At 57.8% G+C, this 16,893-nt stretch overlaps 1 protein-coding gene and 1 long non-coding RNA gene across 3 annotated transcripts; one reads left to right on the top strand and one right to left on the bottom strand.

The window, feature by feature from the left end:
- Positions 1 to 4,408: 4,408 nt before the first annotated feature.
- Positions 4,409 to 8,688, top strand: LOC107323175 (uncharacterized). Of its 2 annotated transcripts, XR_001559165.3 has the most exons (4): positions 4,409 to 4,570; positions 5,070 to 5,470; positions 5,712 to 5,889; positions 8,061 to 8,688. It is a non-coding gene; the product is annotated as an uncharacterized LOC107323175 (long non-coding RNA). The 2 variants fall into 2 exon arrangements; XR_001559163.3 differs by lacking the exon at positions 8,061 to 8,688 and having other exon boundaries at positions 5,712 to 7,411.
- A 2,624-nt stretch (positions 8,689 to 11,312) lies between these two features.
- On the bottom strand, positions 11,313 to 15,711 carry CD40 (CD40 molecule). Its single transcript, XM_015881983.3, has 9 exons — positions 15,483 to 15,711; positions 14,344 to 14,425; positions 14,034 to 14,159; positions 13,801 to 13,944; positions 13,555 to 13,654; positions 12,821 to 12,882; positions 12,639 to 12,737; positions 12,438 to 12,463; positions 11,313 to 12,189 (listed from the first exon to the last, which is right to left on the bottom strand). The coding sequence occupies exons 1-9, from the start codon at positions 15,543 to 15,545 to the stop codon at positions 12,046 to 12,048; spliced, it is 846 nt and encodes a 281-aa protein (XP_015737469.2). The 5' UTR covers positions 15,546 to 15,711; the 3' UTR covers positions 11,313 to 12,045.
- Between the last annotated feature and the right edge of the window lie 1,182 nt (positions 15,712 to 16,893).

Here is a 16,893-nt window from a genome sequence, read left to right as displayed (position 1 = left end):
TCTGCCCAGCAGCCTTGTGGAAAAAGCATGACAATCTCGTGAAAGCCAGAGCTATAAATCAAGGGCAGCGGCAGCCTCCTGGCTCTGCAGGGCTTGCTGGCAGTGAGAGGTGCTGCTGGTAATCCTCCTCCTGGGCACTCCCAGTCCTGAAGCGCTCAGAAGAAGCTGCTGTGCTGCAAACCCACGGCCTTACAGCAGAGCTGGGCACCCTGAGGCCGTGCCAGGGGCTGTGCTGCAGGAGGGGATGCTGGATGGGGGTACGAGGCTCTGGCTGGTACCGAAGAGGTTAAATCTTCCTAATCGCTCCGTAAGACCTTCTCTAAGAATTTATCTACTTTCTGCCTTCCAAGAACATATGGATAAAATCCCCCTGAGCGGGACTTACATTTATAGCATCTATTACTGAGATCAAGGTTAATCCAGAGTAATCTAATGGGGTGAAAAGGACTTTATATAAATCTGTTTTAATCTACAGGACATGATAGCCTGTCAGGGCCACTGGGGCAGGCAGGGGGCTGCGGGCAGTGCTGGGGCTGGGAGCAGCACACGGTGCTGCAGGACCCATGCTGCCTTCAGAGAGATTTAGTGCTGCTGTCCCCGCAGGGTTGGAGTGCTGCAGGACAGGGATGCTGTAAATGTTCTCCCACTAAGTTACGATCCATCCCCACTGGGTGTGATTTATCGGCACTCACAGAAGGATGCTCAGCCGGAAGAGCAGGGCTGAGATCTGCACGGCTCCATGCGCTGCTGTCCGGCTGCTGTGTGTGGGGTGAGGAGCAGGGCCCCCAATGAGGCTGTGTCCCTGCAGCATCCCATGCCTTCCCCCCAGCTGCGCAGCACCACTGCTCTGCATGGATCTGCTCCTGTGGCCGGTGGGCACATGGTGAGTCCCAGCGCCATGCGAACCCAACCACAGCAGCTCTCCAGAGCACGGCACGTCGCTCTACATCTGCTCAGATGGAGACAGAGTTCTCCAGGTCCCCGAGTCCCAGACCCGCCAGAAGACAGTATCTCAGCTAAACGATGCAAAAATGATTTAATGGAGGGAACTAATCAAGGAATCCAAGAGAGACTGCTCACCAAGGGCTGATGCAAGATTCAATTAAACCACAGCCTTTGTGGGCTCACCATTTTAATTTTCCACAAATTAGCTTTAAAAAGGTATGGAAATGAAGATATTAGATTTTTTTATTTTTTTTTTTTAAGTCAAAAGGAAAAATCCTTTGAGGATTATGTTAGCAATTTCCCTTTAACAAACATTGTTTCTACACTCATTTTCTTGTTTTAATCTCGACTGTTGAGATGCTGCTTCCATTCTGGCTCTGGTGTGAGCTGAGCATTCTCAGAACAAGACAAGGAATGCTGTTAGCTCTGCCACGAGTGGGCATACAGCCTGGGGGGCACCAGCAGTGCAGCAGCTTGGCCTCAAATTGCATCTGGGTGCAGCATAGCACTGCAGTGGGATCAGCTCCTTGTGGCTTCCAGTGCATGGCTGTGTCCTTGGCACTGCAGGGACAGCCTTGGGCTTAGTGGCTGCTGGGGGCCGTGCCACCTCCTGGGGTCCCCTCACATTGTTGGGCTCCCGGTGACCTTCAGCTGCAGCTCCTGGCAGCCACTCACTGCCCCTTCCCGCTGTGCCTCGGCGAGCTGGAGAGGAGCATCATTTGTCACTGTCTCCTTTAAAAGGTCCGATCTCCTCCGCAGGGTCACCTGGCGGCTCTGCCAGCAGCTCCTCGTGCTGGCACAGCTCTGCTGCAGGAGCGCAGCTGCCAGCCCTGTATGTGTCATCCTCGTCCTTGGGTCCCCCACACTCTCCCTGCAGTGCACAGGGATGGAGGAGCAATGGGGCACAGGGGTGCCAGGGGGCTCCTGCTGTGCAGCCACTGAAGGCAAGTGCTGTGGGTCTGAGCGAGGGGGGAGCTGCTCCCATACATCACATTGCACGTCTCCACTTGGCCCCATTGTGTTGAGCGGCCGCTGGAGGCTGCAAATGGGGCTCAGCCACTCCCACCGGCCCCTCCCTGCTGAATGGAGCTCAATGCAGAATTAATTTGTCATATTGACACTGATCATTTATTACGGAGCAGAGTGGAGCCCATTCATTTGAACAGAAAACATTTCATCTTATCTCCTGCCTTTTCATGCCTCAGCTCTCACTCTTTAACCTTGGACAACGAGACATTCATAATTTCCTCACTGGCTCTATGGCTCCTTTAGATAAGAAACTTATTTTTTAATCTTTCTTTCTATTGAATTTTAAACATGTTCCATCACAAAACCTGATGCACGTAACGACGCATTTCACCCAGAATTAATGTGGCCACATTGTGCTGCCAGCTCGGGTCGGAGCAAGGCTCCCATCCCCACAGGAGCAATGAGCTGCATGGAGCTGTATGAGGACCAACACCATTCCCAGCCCTTGTGTCCACTTGTGGCCACTGCTCTTGCAGCCAATAGCCCCACTGTGGGCCCTACAAGGAGATGCTGAGGCTGCTCTCTGCGTGCAGGAGAATGGCACAGATAAGGCTCTCACCTCCAAAGCTCTGCTGAGGAATTAGGGAAGGGAGGTGGGAGGGAGCAAATGGAGATAAATGAGTGCGCCGCGTGGCAACCTGCCCACGGGATGCTGGAATAAAAAAATCAGTAAATAAAAAATCACCTGTCTTTATCTGGTCAGAGCCTGAATGGGCCATGTGATAATGGTGAAGGATGAGGAACGCCACAGGGATTCAGGGAGGAACCTGATGTCCTCCTGCACCATATGGGGCTGCACTGCCACGGAACTGCTGTGTCAGGAACTGCTGTGTCATGGAATTGCTGTGCCAGAGAATGGCTGAGCAGTGGAACTGCTGTGTGAGGAACCACTGTACCGTGGTACTGCTGTGCCCAGCCCCACTGCACCATGGAAATGCTGTGCCATAGAACCACTGTTGCGTAGAACACTGCCATAGAATCTCTGTGCCATGGAACCATTATGCCATAGAACTGCTGTGCCATGGAACCTCTGTGCCATAGAACAGCTGTGTCATAGAACAGCTGTGCCATGGAATTGCTCTGCCATGGAATTTCTTCTCCATGGAATCCCTGTGCCGCAGAAGTGCTGTGCCATGGAATCTCTGTGCCTTGTAGCTACACACCAACACCACAGTGGTGGCTCTCCCTCTCCTGTGCCGCGCTGGCTGCTGGTCCTGGGAAGTGCTTGGCTCTTTCCTTGGAGTGAAATGCACTTTCCCAAGTTGTCCTTCACAGCAAGGGAAAAGGCAGATCAGATTCCGAATTAGCCTGCAAGAGCCGTGTTCCCGTCTCCCTTATCTAACTCACTGTAACAAGCTCTTTGCATTTATTCCACCAAATGTGCTGCAGAATTGCGTTACAGCTCATGGCTGCGAGCCATCTGTGGAGAGAAATCCAGTTATACCTTGTATAATAAGTTCCTGACAATCTTACAGAGGACTCCGGGTCATAAAAGTCTCCCAGTTTTATCGCCAGTAACAGACACGGAGAGAAATTAAGTTGTCTTATCAAATTTAGATAATATATATCCCTCTGGAGTGGAAGGTTTCTGATGGATCTTTTACAGTATTGGAACATTTAGAGGGGCGAATCAAAATGCACAGCGAGGATGGGAGAGCATCGGGGTCCCAGCTGCCCAAAAATGGATCTCCCCCACCCCATCTCTCCAAAGTGGACACTGTGAGCCCCACTGTCACCTGTCTGCAGGTCCCATTGCTGCGGGGCCGTGGGCTGCCTGCAGGGCGGTGTGGGATCCCCCACGCACCGTTCTTTGTTCAATATTTAGTTTTCCATGGAAGCGGAGCGCAGTAGCCATGGCAATAAGGCAGGCAGCGCTGGTGCTGTGTGTGAGGAGCTGTGCAGCTCCAGCGCTGGGGACGTGGATGCACTCCTCCCCTGAGATTCCCCATCTTTTTATTGAAAAAGTGAATCCTCACTCGCTGCTCTCTGTATTTTTAAAGAGCAGACACTCTGTTCTTCTCCATCTTCATTCGCTTTTTAAAGATCCACGTCGCCCTTTGGTGTGGAACCATCTCCGCTCAGCACCATCGTTACTTCAATCACAGTTTGCTTTCCCACAGCTCTGGGTTGTGGGATGGTGGGGATGTGCTGTTGAAGCAACCTGGCTGCACAGGGCTCCTTTTCCTGCACCCTTAGGGCCCCATGGCTGTGCATGGCCTGAGCGCTGCCCACAGGAGCAGGGATGAGTGGGTCAGGAGCCGGCCTCGCCTCCCCATGTCTTTTCTTTCTGTGCATTTGGTGAACAATGCGTGCAGAAGGCTTTTTATTTTTGTGTAGAAATGTGTGTCTAATGAATTAGCCACGGATTGGAGCCTAACATGGGTAATTTACACTGAACATTCGCTCGCTCAGAATCATCCATCAATTTCTTACCACATTAAAATCGACAACCCGCTCTGGGAGTGCCTGCCTGGTGCTGCACCCCGCGTCCCTCCCTGGGTTCTGCTTTGTGTCAGATCTCAAAGCTGCACTGTGGGGATGAGGCTGAGGTCCCACAGGGATATGAATGGGGCCAGGCTGCCCCTGGGGCCTGCAGGTATGGAAGGGCTGTGTGTACAGATGGGCACTGCTGCTGTAGAGGGCTGGGAGCAGTGCCCCCTCACCAGGAGCATGGGGTGGGTGGGGGCTCAGGGAGGGCTGACCCCAAAGCCAAGCACTGCTCCAGGATGCTCCAGCCCATGCTCTCCCTGTGGGCTGAAAGCTGCACCTTGCTGGGGCCGCAGGCTGCACAGCACTGGTTTGCTCACTGGGGAAGCAGGGATGTGCTGGGGTGGCTCTGAGGGCTGGTGGGAGCCGTGCACTGCTCAGAGCTCCCAGGGACACCGCAGGGGAAGGGTTACGAAGGGGATCATCAGCACGAACCTAATTGTGGAGATAACTGCTGATGGTGGAGTTTGTGGCCAAAAAAAAACCCAACTCAGTGGTCGGGGTCAGTCATAATTGGTAAATATTTGTCTAGCTAATCAAAAGGCCTTTTAATTAACAATTTGGTTCTTGCGACTGGATTAATTTTATTTTTATTTATTTATTTAAAGAACTTCTGCAGGAAGTCAATTAGACCCAACAGATGGCGGAGAACATCCCGGCATCAGCACATTGTGCCATCTGCCGCCGCAGGAGAACGGGACGGCCCCGCACCGCAGCGACCCCAAAGCGGGGACCCACAGCACCGACCGGGGGGATCCCAAGTGCGATAAGAGCGAGCAGGAGCCGGGCCGAGCCGCGCAGCACGCAGTGCCCGCAGTGCCCGCACATCCCCGTGCTCGGCAGGTGAGCCGGCAGCTCCGCACCTGCTGCTCCGCGCAATCAGGAGCTGCTGGTACAAGAGGCATTGACGCGGCTCTTCCTCAATCAGCGGCTCTTCACGCCCAGCTCCGTGCCACTCGCTGCTGATTGCCCTTTGTCTCCCGCAAGGCCTCGCGCTGCGCTGCTCCCGGTACGGCTCTGTCCTCCTCCCCCCGCATCCCTGCGGATCCCGGCGGGGAGCGGGGCTGGGGGTTCCCGGGGATGCGGGGCCGTGTCCGGGTTGGGCTCCTGCGGGGATGATGCAGCTCGATCCCATCCACGGTGCTGGAGCGTGGCCAGGCGCCGGGCACCTAAATCTCCTCCTGCCTGTCCCTCCAGAGATGTCCCCCTTTATTCACAACTGCTTTTTAATTGCCTTTTGTCAATTACAGCAAGATGGATCGGGTTCCTCAGGGAGGCAGTAATTAGCGCGGGGATGAATGCCGAGGCAGCCAAGCTCCCTCTTCACACGGCGGTGGTGATTTGTAAACCTGTCACCAAACCACTGAACCCGGCTCGGCGTGAGCAGCTCCATCTCCGCAGCACGTGGGTGTGCGGCTCAGGTGCTGGGTGAGGCTCAGGGTGAGGGTCGGGGTTGGCAGCAGAGGGGGCTGGATCCCAGGAGGGGTTGCCCTGCCCCACCTGCAGTGCCCGCACCGCTGCTCTCCTGACTCCCTTCCACCTTCCCACTCCGCTTCATGGCTTTCGTCTAATTCCCTGCGCCCCTCTCCTATTTTTCTTCTTGACAGAAGAAGCAGGCTCATGCATCTAGAAACTCCACGGCCTTTCTTGTAGCTGCAGATTAAATTTCCCTGCTCAGTGCCTGCTGGCCACAGGTTGAGCAACTATACCTGAGTGTACGCCCCGGCCCAGGGGGAGAAGCTCTGTGCAGGCCGTGGGGACATCCCTGCACTGTGCAGGGCCACAGCTTTGGGGCAGAGCTCCTCAGCTCCTGTATCTCATGCTCCGCTCTGCCCTTGACCCTGGGGAAGGTGCAGCACGTGGAGGGAGCCCGGCTGTTCTAATTAAACCATGTTTGCCAACTCCCGTGGTAAGCATTGCTAATTAAAATTAGGGAGAGCAGCGCTGCCTTCCGTGCCTCCTGGAGACGTGAACAAGTTCCCTGCGTGCTGACTGGGCTTGGAGGGCACTGGGGGCTGCACAGCGCTGCAGGCAGAGTGGATGGGGCAGCAGGCACAGCTCCACAGGGTGCCAGGCCCATGGGGTGCCGTGGGGCTGCTGGTGCTGACCCCTCCATCCCCACGTGGCGTGACTGTGCCCCGCAGCCCAGACACGCTCTCTTCATGCTTGAACCACTGGCCTAACGATTTCACGTTTTTTCCCCATTTTCCTGTATTATTATTTGTCGTTGTTCCTGTTGCAGTTCAGTGACCATGAATTATTGAATGTCTGCTCGTTCAGTAACTCTTTACTTCCACCTCGGCACACTGCAGCCTCGCAGCTGCACAGGACGGCCGCCAGCACCGCTCCCAGCCTGGAAAATCTGCTGCCCCCCATCCCGCTGCCCCCCATCCCGCTGCCCCCATCCCACTGCCCCCCATCCCACTGCCCCCTGCCCTGTGTGCCCTGTCCCACTGTTCCCATCCCATTGCTCTTCTCTGCACTGTGCCCTGTGTTGCTGCCTCTCATCCTGCAGATCCCATCCCATTGCTTCCCATCCTGCTGCTCCCAACACTGCAGACTCCATCCCATCTCCTCATTTCCCCCTGCCCCCATCCTTCTGCACTCTGCCCCACAGCTCCACATCCCATTGCCCCACAGCACGTTCCCATCTCTGCTCCTATCCTTCAGCCTGTCCCCAGTGGGATGGGGAGCACCAGGAGCTGGCTGCCTCAAGGAGCCCTGGAGGGGGTGTGGGTGGCATCGGGACAACTGGGGCCTGTGGGGGCTGCGAGCAATAGGGCAGTGCTGGGCGGATGGGACACGCTGTGGCCAGGAGCAGGTTGGCACTTCGTTCCCAAAAAGCTGCTGCTTTCTCCACGGTGCTTTTGTGCTTAGGGCAGAGCTGAGAAATCTCTGCTGGTATTGTGGGATTTCGCAGGAGTGAAGAATAAAGTCTCTGAACTCCCTACAGCTGCATTTTCTGAGCGCTGCAACACTCTGATACCTCCAAAACACTATTAAGCACCTGGTGCCAGGTTGTCTTTGCGACCGTGTGTCCTAAATAAATCCCTTCCCCATGCTGAGCTGTGCTAATGGCCTATTGTTAAGTGGCCAGCCAATGCAGAGTAATATGAAATCATTCTTCTTTTTTCCAGTCATACCAGCAAAAAATAATTTGTCCGGCATCTTTCTTGTAGGATGAAGCCGAAACTGGGAAGCGGCAAATCCCAGCTTGCACGCCCATGGCCCTTTGCACGTGTGTGTGCAAAGTGCATCCCATGCCCCAGCCCCACTGCCTGGCACCCACGTGCTCGTCTGTTGCTGCCGCCGTCTTGCACATAAGTGGGCTCCTTGGGAGACTCGCTCCATTTTTTTTCCCTTTAACCTTGAAATGCAATTTCCTCCCCCAAAATACCCTTTTTTTCCTGTAAACAACATCTCTTTAGTGAGATTACAGCAGAAATCCCTGAGCTGCCGGGTCCCGGGCACTTTATCACCCGGTGAGCCCCATCCGTCACGGCCGTGCGTGTGTTCCCACGTCCCGCCCCAGCTGCCGAGCGATGCTCTTTTCATCATTTTTACAGATTTATTTTACAATAATTTAATTTCATCCTCAGCCCTGGGAAGACGAATTGGCCTCTGATGTGACGGGGGGATTCAGAGCCAGTCTCATAAATTTGCTGCCTCTACGCGGAGCTCTTTCCGAAGACACCGATGAGAGCAGCTGAGCGGTGAGGGATGCGCCGTCAGTCTCTGGGTGGCTGCAGGGTGCTGTGCTGGGTGCTGGGTGCTGGGTGTGCACCTGCCTGCCCTCCCCCCTTTGCAGAGCTGTGCATGGGACGTGCTGTGCCGGCTGCAGCGGCTTTGCCAATGTAATTAAACTTGAGTGACTCCCCTGCCCCCAGGCACAGCCCCTCATTTCCCTTTGATTTATTATGTCTTCTTAATTTATTTAAATGAGTCTCGGGTGTTTGCACAGGCGGAGGGCGCTGGCGGGAGCTCTAATTGCTGGAGTGATGGGAAGGCAGCGGGGGGTCCCTGGGCACGGCCCCGGGATGGCGGGGTGCCCCGCAGTCCCCCCGCTGTCCCCAGGCTGGTTGCTCTGCTGCCGACTCCTGTCACTGCGCAGTACCTCGCACTCGTCCCTGTTGAATTTCATCCTATTCTTTCCAGTCCATTTCTCCAATTTGTCAAGATCATTTTGAATTCTAATCCTGTCCTCCAAGATACTTGTAGTCCCTCCCAGCTTCGTGTCATCTGCAAATTTAATAAGCGCTTTCTCTATTCCGTCACCCGGGTCTTTAATGAAAACATTGAGAGGAGCAGAAGAGGGGCGAGCCCTTGGCCATCCGAGCAGCACATCCAGATGTGCCCTGAGGAGGCAGAGCTTTGCCCCGTGCCGTGTCCCCCAGCACAGGTGGGAGAGCTGGGGGTGCTGCCCCAGGGATGCTGGGGGCTGTGGTGTGACACAGGGGTGCAGGGCCCTGCCTCGATGAGTCCATCAGCCACCCCTTATTTTTATGCAAAAAGCAACTCACAAAATGCAAACTGCTGCTAGGGCGAGCTGTGTGTGTCCAGGCATAGCTTAATTTCACAGTAAGGTTTCAGCTGCCACAAATGGCCTTTCCCAGCACCAGTCCGCATCCGAGCCAAGTGCCTCACTAGCTGCTGAGCAGTCCAGAAACAACTCTTGTGCTGCCTGCAGTGCACGCAGCTCCACGTGCCATCCATGCACCGCCAGGATGATGCTGCCCAGGTCTGGCACTGCCCAGCCAGCAGGACTCTGCTCTCCTGCAGTGAGAGGGGCTGCAGCTGACAGCATCCTGGCAGCACTGGCCCAGAGCTGGCTCTCCCATGCTGGCTCCTTCCACGTCAGAGTTATAACTTCATGGTCAGGGGGCTAGGAGGTTTGTACACAGAGATGCATTAGTTCTGCATTTAGTGATACTTGAATAATTGGTGTCACATCAATTAGATCTGTTCTTGGATACCGCAGTGATAAGTGCTGCGTGGAAGCGCTGCTCTGCAGACGGGTGGGATGCAGCAGGATCAGGGCTGGGGGCAGCAGGCAAGGTGCATTGCTAGGGCTGGACCTGTGTACACAGTGCTGGCCTCATGGGGGGGGGCTCGGGTGGGGCTGGGGCTGCATGGAGAACACAGTGCTCGCGTTCCTGCAGTGCAGCTGGGAGCTGTCAGCCCTGCTCCCACTGCAGGCTGTAGGCAGAGGTAATTTGCAGATGACAAATATCCCCGACAGTAAATATTTTTCCCACCCTCATCTTTCTACGAGCAGATAAGGTGGCAGCACCGTGGCAATATGGTTCCTGGAGGGAGACGAACTCTTTGGCAGTCTTAAAAGTCTATTGTGTCCCCGCAATTATTTATAGATAAACAGAGGAAAGCCAATAAGCACAGAATGGAGCTGCACAGCTGCATTTGTTATGATGATGATGATGTTATCACTCCCTCACACCCACGCAGTGCATGGGAGCTTGCTGCTGGCAGCAGCCAGATCCCATCCAGCACAAGGCAAGACAGCCTGCGGGTTCCCTCAGCCCCCCACCCCTCTGCTGTCTGGCCATGGAGCTGCTTTGCCCCACGGAGACCCAACAGCATAACTCCTCCAGCACATCCTCAACATGTGCCTCAGCCACGTGGGCATGGAGATGGAGGGCTGGGGGGTCTGGGGCTGCTGGTGGCACAGCATTGGCGTGACCACAGCCCACCCACAGCACCCCACGTGGATCCAGGCTGATGTGCGCCATACAGGGCCTGGGATCCCCCAGCCCTGTGCATCCTGACGCTGCATCCATGTGGGCTGTGAGCAGTGAGCCCAGCCCAGTTGCTTTGCTCCACGTCTGTAGGGTCATCACCCCGATGCACACAGGGCTGAGCAGCACTGCCATGCAGAGAGCATCACACAGCGCCTGGGAGCCCTTAACTGGACTGCAGAGAGGGACGATTTTTCATTGCTTCCGTGTAATAAGAGGACAGAAGTAAGTGACTACTACAGTTCGTTCACTCGGTAAAGATTTATACAATCACTTCATCCGGTAATTGGTATTCTGGGGAGAGAGGGAGCTGCAGCTCCAGCACCCGCCTCTATTTGTTTTCTCTCTGTCTTTCTCTCTTTCTCTCCCCTTTTCAGAATGAGTAATTTTGTCCCTCACAATCCCATTTAAACAGCGTTTGCGGAGTGAATAATTAGTTACATTCAATTAGGTCTCACGCTCTCTCCCTTCTCACTTTGGGGGACAGACAAGCTAATGAGATGGCACACGCCCTGAGTGTGGGGCCAGGTGGGGAGAGGTCAGCATGGGGGGGGGACACAGCTGGGGAGGCTGTTTGGGGCCAAAAACTCTATTTGGATCTGAGGGCTCTGTGCCCACACGGTGCCAGCCCTCTGCTGGCAGTGCCACCAGGAGTGGGGTCACTGCATCCCCAAGGTTGGTATTGGTGGGGCTGTGCCAACAGAACACAGGGCCCATCCACCAGCACTGCAGGCAGCGCGCAGCCCCATGCAGGACAGCTGCTGGCATGCTTTTATCTCCCTTATTAAACCTAACATTAGGTTTTAAGAGCAGCCTTAAATAACGTGCCTCTGCCTTTATGGAAAAAGCTGCTCCGAGTTGCAGCTGCTCCAGGCTCTGGGATTTACTGCCTTCCTGATGCCACATGGTGTGTGGATGGTGGGTGGTGGGCTCACACCGCTCCCTGCAGCCCCCGCCGGGCTCAGGGTGGGTGCTGGGTTCCTTCCATCCCTCCCCGGTGGGAGCACGACCCCGGGGTCCCCGTTTGGAGCAGACGGAGCAGCGGGGAGGGGCCGCCCGTGCCGCAGGCCATGCTGCTCACGCACACCCAGAGAATAATTAAAGTTTAAATGCCATCTTTTTTGTCAACGGTGTGGTGGAGAATAATTGAGTGTAATTGTTCCCATTGTAACGGCGATGGTACAGCTCGGAGCGGAGCAATAACCGCGCAAATGTCAGCAGCCGGCAGCACCGCGGTGGGGGCTGCGTGCGGTACGTGGGGCTGCGGGGGCGACGGTGCGGGGCCGGGGGCGGCCGAGGGGAGCGGTGCTGAGCCGGGCCGCCCCCCGCAGACCCTCCGCCTGCTGCTCGCTACGGGATACCGGCCTTGGGATCCCGGCTGAGCGCCCGCACCGGGCCGTGACCCTCCGCTGCCGGTGCGGGGCTGTGCGGGAGCGCTCCACCCGCTTCGAGCCGCCGGCGGCCCCGCAGCGCCCCCTCCTGGCCCCGGGACGGCCACGCACCGCCCCGCGCAGAGCCGCGCTGCGGACACGCGTGGGTCGGGGACCGGGATGGGTTTGTTTGTTGTCTCCCACGTATCCCGGCCGCGCCGGGCCTGCACTGCCGTGCCCTGACACCGAGCCGACGGGTCCCGCCGTGGCGGCTGCGTGTGGGGCCACCGGGGCTCCCCCGGGCAGAGCTGCGCTTCGGGTCGGCCCCTGCACGGCGCCCCGCTGGGCGCTACGTCGGTCGCTGTGCTGGCGGCCGGGCCCTGTGCTCACCTCCCACCCCAACGCAGGGGGATCAGCGCTGTCCCTGCCCGCTGCTCCTATGGAGGGCAGCTCCCACGCTGTCACAGCTGCTCCTGCTCTGCGATGCGGCTCTCCTTGCCGTCCTCCTGTGTCACGGGCTGCCCTCCCAGCAGAGTCTCCTGCACCGGGAAGTCCACCTCCTCGGGCTGCTGCATCTCCAGCTCTCTGGGCATCTCGGCCTCAGTCTGTGTGCGGGCAGGAGGTCAGGGCCAGGAGCAGCAGTCACAGCCCCTGCCCGCAGCCGCATCCCTCCATGGGATCCTCCTGCACTCACTCCCACTGCAGCACAGGAGCCTCACCCCATGTGGGTTCCCTGTGTGGGTTCCTGGTGGCCCTGTCCCCATTGAACAGCCCTAAGATAGCCCCCGTTCTGCAGCCCACACATCCCTACCATGCCGGTAGGGACCCCAACCCACGGCTGGAACCAACTCACCTGTTTCGGCCCACGGCGCCTGAGGTCTGCAGGGAAAGGAGAGAAGGCCGCTGTTGGAGCAGGTCCTGCCCTGCCTGGCCCCCAGCCCTGCAACAAGCTCTGAGCTCGGAGCTGGAAGGGCTGGGTGCCACAGTGACACCCCCTGAAGGGCCTCCCCGTTTCTGGTAGAACTGCTGCTGCCTTCCCCACTTGGCTCCTCACCTGTGTGCACCAGGCAGTAGATGCAGATGCCCACCAGGCAGGTGACAACAGCAGCTGTGATGGGGATCAGCACTGACAGCGATGAGCGCCGGCTCGACTCTGCCAGGGGATGGGGACTCAGTGGGCTGCACAGAACTCCAGCCCATCCCAGCTCAGCACCAGGCAGGGTATGGAGCACTTACCACAGATCACATCTGAAGTGTTCGTCCCTTTCACTTTCACCACGAGCCCCTTTTCCTCACAGCTGCAGGCAAAGAATGAGACTGTGTCATCATAGTGGGAATCCCACAGCCATGGGGCTGGGAGCCAAGAGCTGCAGTTAGCAGCCCCTGGGCCCTGGGAGCTCATGGTCAGGGCACAGCAATGGGGCTCCTGGGGTGGGATGGGGATGGAGATGCCAAGGCCCTGTCAGAAGCCATTGGAACTGAAAGAGGTGGGCATGTGCCTTGGGTTGAGGCACAGGAGGCGGATACTGGGGCTGGGGCACTTCAGCTGCTGCAGAACAGCTCAGAGATGGCTCGATAGCATGCCACAAAGTGGCTCAGTGGGGAGGTAATTTCTGGCCATAGATAGGAGCAAAGTGAAATCCAATGGCTGGCAGCTGAGGTGAGACTAATACAGTCCAGAGGTAACGCTCACATTTCTACCAGGGAACATGAGGAACTTTTCAGCCACTTTTTACAGACAGGAGTGAGCTGGGCCTGGAAACCCCCCCGGGGTCTGGCAGTCCATGAACTGAGGGGAACACCACAACAACTGCCACCAGCTCAGCAACCTGGGTCTCACTGCACCCTGCTGCCCTCACTCCTGCCCTGCACAGGCCGTCCCAGTGCCTCGTCCCAGTGCCACGAGAGGTGACAGCAGGGAATGTGCAGAGAGGAACAGGGATGGAGCGTGGGGAGTGGCTGACACTGACCTTGTCCAGAGGTGGCACGGCTCGGTTTTAGAAGATACATTGGAGAAGGTGCCTTCTGCACAGGGCTCACACGGTGAGGTCATCTGGGCTTCGGCCATGGCTGGAAGGGAGTGGAGGTTGCAATGCAGCCCTCACAAAGCTCTGGTAGGGCCCCATGCAGAGGAAGCCTCCATCTCTGGGAGCACCTGAGGTTGATGCCGCCAACACATGGGGCCCATGGCAGGGATAGGGGTGGCTGGGTCTCACCTGCCACAAAGCCAAAGCCCTGCTTGCAGGGCTCATTCTCCACGCAGGTCTGGCAGCTGGCATCAGAGCAGTGCATGCCAGCCCGGCACTGGCACACGGTGTTGTGTGTTGTGTTTCCATGTCTCTTCACGATGAGGCCAGCATCTGTCAAAGGGAGTGGGGACAAAGTGAGAGTGAGCCTGGATGGAGTGCAGCCCCTGCAGCCCCACACGCTGGATACATGGAGCACTTACTGTCCTCACAGATGTCATGGGGCGTGCAGTGCCTCTCCTTAGTCCAGCCCTGCTGGTAGTGTCCATTCTCACAGGGTGTGCAGACAGAGTTTTCCATGTCGTTGCATTCAGAGACCAACTTCTTTCCTGCAAGACGGGCTGGTGAGGGGGGAAAAGGGAGCTTTCCCCCACAGGCAGCAGATCTGACAGCAGGACGTGGGAGCACCAGGGGCTGTAGCTGTTGAGGCCACTGTGGCATGATGTTCAATTGCCAAATGCAGCCCCAGCAGCCACGGTACAGGACCTCAGGGAGGAGAAGGCATTTCTGTACCTGGCTGGCATCGGTTGCAGCATCTCCCCTTGTGCTCGTACTGCTTGTCAGAGCAATTCACAGCATCACCAGGCTGCCCACACTGGAAGAGATGAGACCCATGAAGAGATGCTGCTCTGCCACACTCCTGCACAGCTGCACATCCTCTGAGTCGTGCCCCAAGGTGAGGTTTTCCTTGCACCACATTTCCCATGCCTGGGCTAACCACAGACCGCAGCAGATCTGCCTGCGCTGCCTGGCACTGCCAGCTCTCTCTTTGAAGTGGGATGGCAGTGGCTCCTGTAGGGCGGCCCTGTGCTTTCCCAGGTTTCCTACTGGGTGGTGATTGCTCTTCACTTTGGGTGACTGCCAGCACCACCAGTGCAGCAGTGCTGGGCAGGGGGAGCGGTGCCAGCTGTGCCTCCTGGGCAGGAGCATCAAACCCACACAGACTGCTGCGTCTTCTCTTGGTCAGCCCCAGCACGGTCCTGTGGGCAGTCCTGGTGTGAAGGGGCACTAGCTTGGGATGCCTGTACAGGGGAACTGACCCCCCCACCACCATGTGTCTGTGACTTCAGGCAGGAAGGGGAACCAAAAGTGAGCTCAGACACCCCACCCTGCCCCTGCTTTCCCCAGGGCCCGGCCTTGCATCGAACCCACAAGACCCCATAACAGAGCTCAGCCCTCCAGCAGGGACAACACGCCCCATGCCTGCCCCATGCTTTGCCTCGACACAGGCTGCGATTGCTGCTGACAGGGACCACGTCGCCCTCTCCGCACCTCAAATCCACAGCTGCGCCCCAAACGCCAGCGATGGGGACTGTGGGACAAGGGGAGGCACATGGAGCTGGAAGGGCAGGGACCGCCGAGCCCCTGCTGGGGGAATCTCAGCCACGAGAACGAGAAACGACGAAGCTCAACGCCCGGGAGTGGGAACCGTGCTCCGGGCACCCAGCCAGGGGCTCCCCGAGCCCTTCCCGGCACAGCGCTGGACGGCGGCCCCGGGACCGGAGCTCAGCGGCCCGACGGCGCCGGGCGCTCCCCCCCCCACCCCGCAAAGCATCGCCGCATCCCGGTCCCGTTGCGGGCCGTGATCACGGAGCGCAGCGTTGCAGCCCCGGCCCGGCCCCGCTCCCAGCCCCGCGGGACGCCGCACTTACGTTCAGGAGCAGCGCGCACAGCAGCCCCAGCACGAGCCGGCCCATGGCCCGAGCCGCGCCCATCCGACCCGACCCGAATCGAACCGAGCCGTGCGGAGCCGGGCAGCCGATATTAACGCCTCGACCCGTTTCCGCCCAGGAAGGGGCCGCAGGGGCCGCCCATCCTGCAGTCACCGGGCTGAACGTCCCGAGACAAAGTCCCCACCGGCAGCACCCGCCGCCCCGGGACTTTCCCGAGCTTCAGAGCGTAACCGAGAGCCGTGCGGGGCCGGGGCTGTGCCCGCAGCTCCCCCGCACGGTGCGACCGGCCCGGCCGAGCTACGGCTGGATGTCAGCGTGTAACCGGCTGCTTCCTGGGTGAAGGAGGAGCGGCCGCAGGCAGGAATCTGCCCTGGGAAGCAGAGGAGATGTTTGATCTGGCCCCGACAGCTCCTTCCTCAGGCAGAAGTGCGAGGTTTCACTTCACTTTTAAAAAGTCCACAGGGCCCTTCCGTGCTCCCCATGGGCTCCGGCATCTGCTTAGAGTTCCCAGAATCACATCAGCTCAATACGGGAAGAGGCAGAAGCACAGCAGGGTCCTGAGGCTGCACACAGCCGGGCTGCCTGCCCTGCATCCCACAGCAATCCCCGTGGAACTTCCCATCCCGTCCCCGTCAGACACTTCCCCATACACAGACGTGCAGGGTGCAGTGTGTGCTGCGGGGGGACTTACACAGTCCGTGCCATCCCAGCACATCATGCAGTCACACTGCCCAGCCTCCAGCACAACGTTATGGTGCTGCCATCATCCCAATGGGCACCACCGCAGGAACGGTGCAGCTCCCGGTGCTGCGGGTGTCCGGCTCCACAGCAAGGCCTCGCTCCGTCCCCAGCCCCAGCTGCATCCTGCAGGACCTGCATCCCTCCAGAGCCCTATGCTGGGCTGCAGCCATGTGCTCTGCATTGCCGCCATGCTGCCATAACCCAGCAGCAATACAGTCATTCCCCAGCAGCAATGCTGTCATACCCAGCAGCAATGCTGTCATACCCAGCAGCAATGCTGTCATACCCAGCAGCAATGCTGCCATTCCCAGCAGCAATGCTGTCATAACCCAGCAGCAATGCTGTCATTCCCCAGCAGCAATGCTGTCATTACCCAGCAGCAATGCTGTCATTCCCCAGCAGCAATGCTGTCATTCCCCAGCAGCAATGCTGCCATGACCCAGCAGCAATGCTGTCATAACCCAGCAGCAATGCTGTCATAACCCAGCAGCAATGCTGTCATACCCAGCAGCAATGCTGCCATTCCCAGCAGCAATGCTGTCATAACCCAGCAGCAATGCTGTCATTCCCCAGCAGCAATGCTGTCATAACCCAGCAGCAATGCTGTCATACCCAGCAGCAATGCTGCCATGACCCAGCAGCAATGCTG

Source organism: Coturnix japonica, chromosome 19, assembly GCF_054131305.1.
Source record: "Coturnix japonica strain WE chromosome 19, WE-NBRP24, whole genome shotgun sequence".
NCBI classification, from domain to species: domain Eukaryota; kingdom Metazoa; phylum Chordata; class Aves; order Galliformes; family Phasianidae; genus Coturnix; species Coturnix japonica.
Note: the sequence above shows the minus strand (reverse complement) of the source record. Positions and strands in the feature narration are given on the sequence as shown.